Source organism: Sinocyclocheilus rhinocerous, unplaced genomic scaffold, assembly GCF_001515625.1.
Source record: "Sinocyclocheilus rhinocerous isolate Xijiao unplaced genomic scaffold, SAMN03320098_v1.1 scaffold3351, whole genome shotgun sequence".
In the NCBI taxonomy this organism is placed as follows: domain Eukaryota; kingdom Metazoa; phylum Chordata; class Actinopteri; order Cypriniformes; family Cyprinidae; genus Sinocyclocheilus; species Sinocyclocheilus rhinocerous.
The window spans coordinates 1-5,256 of record NW_015659722.1 but is presented as its reverse complement, the minus strand read 5'-3'; the positions used below and the strand labels follow the sequence as shown (position 1 = coordinate 5,256).

General features: G+C 36.9%; 1 protein-coding gene across 1 annotated transcript; it reads left to right on the top strand.

Moving 5' to 3' along the window:
• The first annotated feature begins 334 nt into the window (after positions 1-334).
• Positions 335-3,061, top strand: LOC107724203 (actin-related protein 10-like). The gene is made up of 6 exons (XM_016533039.1): positions 335-522; positions 604-683; positions 1,490-1,525; positions 1,675-1,754; positions 2,562-2,635; positions 2,788-3,061. Exons 1-6 carry the CDS (start codon positions 500-502, stop codon positions 2,909-2,911), a joined length of 417 nt encoding a protein of 138 aa, XP_016388525.1. The 5' UTR covers positions 335-499; the 3' UTR covers positions 2,912-3,061.
• The last annotated feature ends 2,195 nt before the right edge of the window (positions 3,062-5,256 follow it).

Here is a 5,256-nt window from a genome sequence, read left to right as displayed (position 1 = left end):
CGTGCCGGACGGAGCCGTGCCGAGCCGAGTCGTACCACGCAGTGGAAAAGCGCCATTAGCCAGTACTGGTCCGACACTGGGTACTGAAACTGAGCTTACACTGGGTCATAATCATACCGACACCTAGCCGGTACTAGTCTTGTTCGCTAATCCACACCACTCCAGTCCATCAGTTAACATCTGGAGAAGACAAAAGCTGAAACAAATCCATCATTAAGACGTTTTTAACTAAAATACGAGTCCATAATCCATAATAACGCTTCCTCCGGACATTCTGACGGCACCCATTCACTTGCAGTGAGCGGGTGAGCACATTTCATTTTTGGGTGAACTATTCCTTTAATTCATATTCCTCGTCTAAGTGATTGAAAAGCATGTTTGTCTGCACTTGTTGTGTTTACACACAATATTATCTGTGGTTTGAAGTGGTTAGATGGCTTTAACAGTGCACTAGATCTATGAAGGCGTTCCGATCCTGTCTGCATGGGAAGCTCTGCCGATGGGAGGAAAAGCCATTCATAGGTAAGTCTGTGTGGAGTATTGCATGAAAAGAGTCTGTAGGATCATGACGCTTGTGTTCTCAGTGCTCTTGTTCCTCTGTAGGGAGCTGCACAGTCTGCTGAGTGAGCAATGCACACTAGACACCGACTCTAGCACCGGCCTCAGTCTGCCCACCGTCATCAGTAAGACCGACATACATCCATCACATCACACGTTTTGTTGAGCATCATATTTGATGCATCAGGCTTTTATGGCTCATATAGTCTGATAGAGTGAGAATATGCAGGAAAAACAGCTCAGTTTCATTCAAAGGAATATGAATTTGCTGCAGATGCTGATATTTATATGATGAAATTCTGATGTTTGTGCTGTAAATCAATGAGATCTTTATAACAGTACAGCAGATACTAACATTAAATGCTATAAATATCAGTCGTCGCTCTGTATCTCCAGTAATCTGTCTCAGTAAAATGAGATTGAAATGATCCAAACATATAATGCAGTGATTGAGAGATGAAGAAATAAACGCTCCACAGAAGATGGTGAGATGTTCTGGAGGCTTGTGAAGATCATTCCTCCGCTGAGGAACAGTGAAAGTAAAGCTTCTGGAAACAAACGCTCCTCAAAAGATCCTGAGGATCAGATTTGAGACTCTAAAACATGATTGATGGAGAATCAAGTAAAGCTGAGCTGCTTCAGTCCAGTAAGTGTTCATCTGGAAATATTACTGCAGTTATTCTGACGTTTACTTGATCAAAATCAGTCAAGATTTGTCACGTGAAGCTCGAGCTGAAGCTGGACGTTTGTATAATTACACTAAAAGAGCTTTGACTGGATCAAAATCTCTAAACTATCAATCAGACGACAGCAGGAGATTCAGTGAAGTTTGATCATTTAGAGCCTTAGAAATGTATATATCAATATGATACAGAAGGCTTATAGGGTTGATACTGCTTAGTGTTTGATTATCTATTGGTCTTTTTCACAGGCTCTATTCCAGAGGAAGTTGTGGAGGATATCAAAGGAACGTCATATAGAGACGCTTCTTCATGCATAAAATCATGTCTAGCTCTACATTACTCTTGACTAATCTGTAAAATGAAAATTGGGTTGCAAACAGCATTTCATGTTGACTTGGACAACTAACTGTGTTGTCGGTGTGTCTGTATTTAGTGCGGACGTGTTTCGTTAGTGACCTGCAGAGGGGCATGAAGATCCAGGAGGCCAAATTTAACATGGACGGATCTGCTGAAGTCAGAGAACACGCTTCATAATGTCACTATTAAAGCTGCTAATGGACTCCGATATTTCTTTGCTATAAATATTAGGGGGGAAAAAACACATATTCACAATAATAATTGATAATTGAGTAGCAAATCAGCATATAGAATGATAAAAGAAATTACAGTTTAACAGACATTCACATAGAAAACAGATATTTTAAATTGTAATATTTTTTTCCACAATAATACTTTTTTCCCTGTATTTTTCATCAAAAAAAAGCAGCCTTGGTGAGCAAAAACATTTATCAAAAACACTATTTGACTAGTGGTGTAATTTAGAAATAAATGTTTTATATAGTTTTTGTTAACTGTACGACTATTATTGATTACGACGCTGCTGCCATGCCGTTAAAGAATTAAAATACATTATTCAACACAACAATCTTCAACAGCATAAAAAACATTATCAAAGGACTAAAATAAACAGATTCTGTATTTCTGAATCTAAATTCATCTGAATCAAAATACACTGAACACAATGCAAATCTGCAATAATAAAATAATATAAAAATTTTCCCACAGTGTGTAACATGCTTTTATCTGTTGATCACAAAAATGATGATGTGCTTTGCTCAGCTGTGATATTTTATACTTGTTGAATTTTGGTGAATATCCAAAGACTGCAGATGATTTTTGTTAAATGTCCCATCATTTTACCAATAGCATAATTAAATATTTATTTATCACACAACTTTGACAGTCCTGCTTAAGTTTAACTCTGTAAGATCGGATGTAGAATTAGTAAATATTTACACTCGGTTCTGATTGGTCCTTCAGAGACCGGCTCCTCCTCCAGATGTGGAATATCCATTGGATTGGCAGAAGATTCTGCATGTCAAGGGATCCATCAGGTAAAAGCCTTCAAACCAGACGTGATGATCTGCTTTTTCCCAACTGGAATACCTCAAGGTCACATGTTTGAACTGAGATTCATGAGATGACACGTTCTTTTTTTGTTTTGTTTTGTTTATTAATCTGACCCACAAGCTCTGCTGTTTTGCAGAAACTCTGTAGCCGAGATGTTGTTCGAGCAGGATAATGAGGGGAAATCCATCGCCACGCTGCTGCTGGACACTTTGGTGAAGGTACAAAATATCAGATCTTCAGACCAGCTGTTTGTCAACTGAAGAGGAACTTGAGCCAACGGGATGAACGGGAGCAGAAGACTGAGCTTCACTTTAAAACAACACTTGATCAAGCGTTCTGAGGTGTCATAAAGGTCACAGTGGACCTGCACACGGTTTTTATCGAAGGATGAGGAAGCGTCATGCTGTCGCCACTGTTAGGCATATTAAACCCTTCTGCTTTTCTTCTGTTATGACGTCAGGCGGCAGTTTTATTCCTGAAAAGTTCCTTTCATTTGTTTTTATTTGACGTGATGATAAATTCAGAAAGTCTTTCTAGTGACAAGTACTTTTGAAAAATCTCATGTTCCGAATTTAAAGTTTTCATTTAGCCATAAAATGAAACCGAAAATTCAATTAATTATCACATTTATTTTTATAATCAACACTCAAGTTAAAACTGAGTTGTATAAAAACATCTAAATTGCACGTAAGGCCATTTTTATATCTGCTAATTAATAATTTGTTATTGAAATAGAAACAGTGGCTGTAAAAAAACTTGATTTGTGTAAACATACATTAAATAATGAAGAGAAAAAGTTCAGTAACAAATGTAATTGAGTGCATATATTTATCATAATGTTCCTCCTAGAGTTATTTTTTCTAGCTGACTATCAGGTTTATGGTCATTGAATGTCTTTCCTGAGGTAAATGTGACATTATTAATCTCAAGCTGGTTTATTGACGTCTTTCTGCGGTTGAAACATGTGATTAACATTTAATCTTTTAGCAGACGCTTTTATCCACAGCCACTTACAAAACGGTTTCAGCTAAATATTTTTGGTTGCCTAAACTTCGACACAACACTAATTTGTTTGGTTTGTTTATATAACCAAAGCTGAATTTATTTATGATTTATTTTTAATTTATATAACCGCAAAGCAACACCTTAGCTCTGGCTACCAAGAGCTTCCGTATCCACAGCCCACCCGCTAAACCCAACTGCACCGCCTGGTTAGGAGGTGAGCAAAGAGAGGCACAGCAGAGGCTTTGAGATTCCTGACCCCTGCATTGGACGAGAAAAGATCTAAACAGGTTTTGTTAAAGCAACTAAGCCACTAGGTGTCAGTTACCATCAGCTCACCTGCAGGCCTCTGCTTCACTAATCAACGAGAGGGGAAAATCTTTTCAAATGCACTAAACGGTTTCCAGAGAAACTCCAGACATTTATCCAGTCTAAACTATGGAAGCCCATTTCCGCCACTGAAATCTCGAAATGGTGACTTTTTCAACTTTATAACATGCAATTGCGAGTTAAGTCAGAATTGTGAGATAAAAACTCACAATTCAGATTTTTTTTCTTGCAATTCCAACTTTTTTCTCAGAATTGCGAGTTAAAATCTCGAAATTGTGACTTTTTTTTTCTCATGCAATTGTGAATTAAGTCAGAATTGTGAGATTTAAACTTGCAATTGCGAGTTATAAAGTCCAATTTTGAGGGCGACAAAATTCTTCTCAGAATTGCAAGTTTATGTCTTACAATTGCGGGAAAAGAAGTCTGCATTGTGAGATAAAAGTCACAATTACCTTTTGTATTTTTTTATTCAGTGGCAGAAACAACCTTCCATACTTAACCATGTCAGTACATATGTAGTTTAGGTTACTTTTTGTTTTTTATATATTTAAATGTATGCTTGATCTTGCACCATCAAAGACAGATCATGGAAGGCATCTTGACCATAGTGCTTAGAAACTACATAATATTTCAATTGTATTTAATAATGAGTTTAAAGTGCTGAATATGTTCAAAAGTTTGGTGTATTTGAGTTTTGTGAAAAAATAAACCTTCCAAACTTGGTGTTTGCAGCTGGGGTCTTGTCCATTATTTACCATTTAAATTATACAAAAAGAGAAAACCAAATATGCCTAGCAGTACACACATCACAAGAATTAAGTTAGCTGCTATTTCCAATTGTTTAATTTAACTCAGATTGATCTTTTTTTTTTTAGCAGTCATGTTTTACTAGAGAAAGTCTGAGGTCTGATCTTAAAGAATAAAAAGCTGTCAGGGTTTCTCTTTAACTCTGTATTCTCCAGTGGTTTCAATAAACTTCACTTACTTACTTCAATGGAAGCTTATTTCCCCCAAGGAATGAAAGAGGTAGATTTGGAGAATAAAGTCAGCATCGTTGAGATGTAAGCAAACTGTGAGATAGAAACTCACAATTGCTAGAAAAAAATTTGCAATTTCCTTTTTCGTTTTTTTTATTCTGAGCTGGAAATAAGCTTCCATATACTTAAAGTCATTTACTGCTTAAAATGGTATTTCGTCATATCTGTAAGAGTACACTTGTCTGCAGGGCGTGGTAAGGACAACGGCACCAAAGTTGAAAATCTACCTTTGGCAA

Coding starts and splice junctions, on each gene's coding strand:
- LOC107724203 (XM_016533039.1), top strand. CDS start 500: ATGGGAGGAAAAGCCATTCATAG. Junction 1,755..2,561: donor ACATGGACGGATCTGCTGAA/GTCAGAGAACAC, acceptor TTGGTCCTTCAG/AGACCGGCTCCTCCTCCAGA. Junction 2,636..2,787: donor CATGTCAAGGGATCCATCAG/GTAAAAGCCTTC, acceptor GCTGTTTTGCAG/AAACTCTGTAGCCGAGATGT.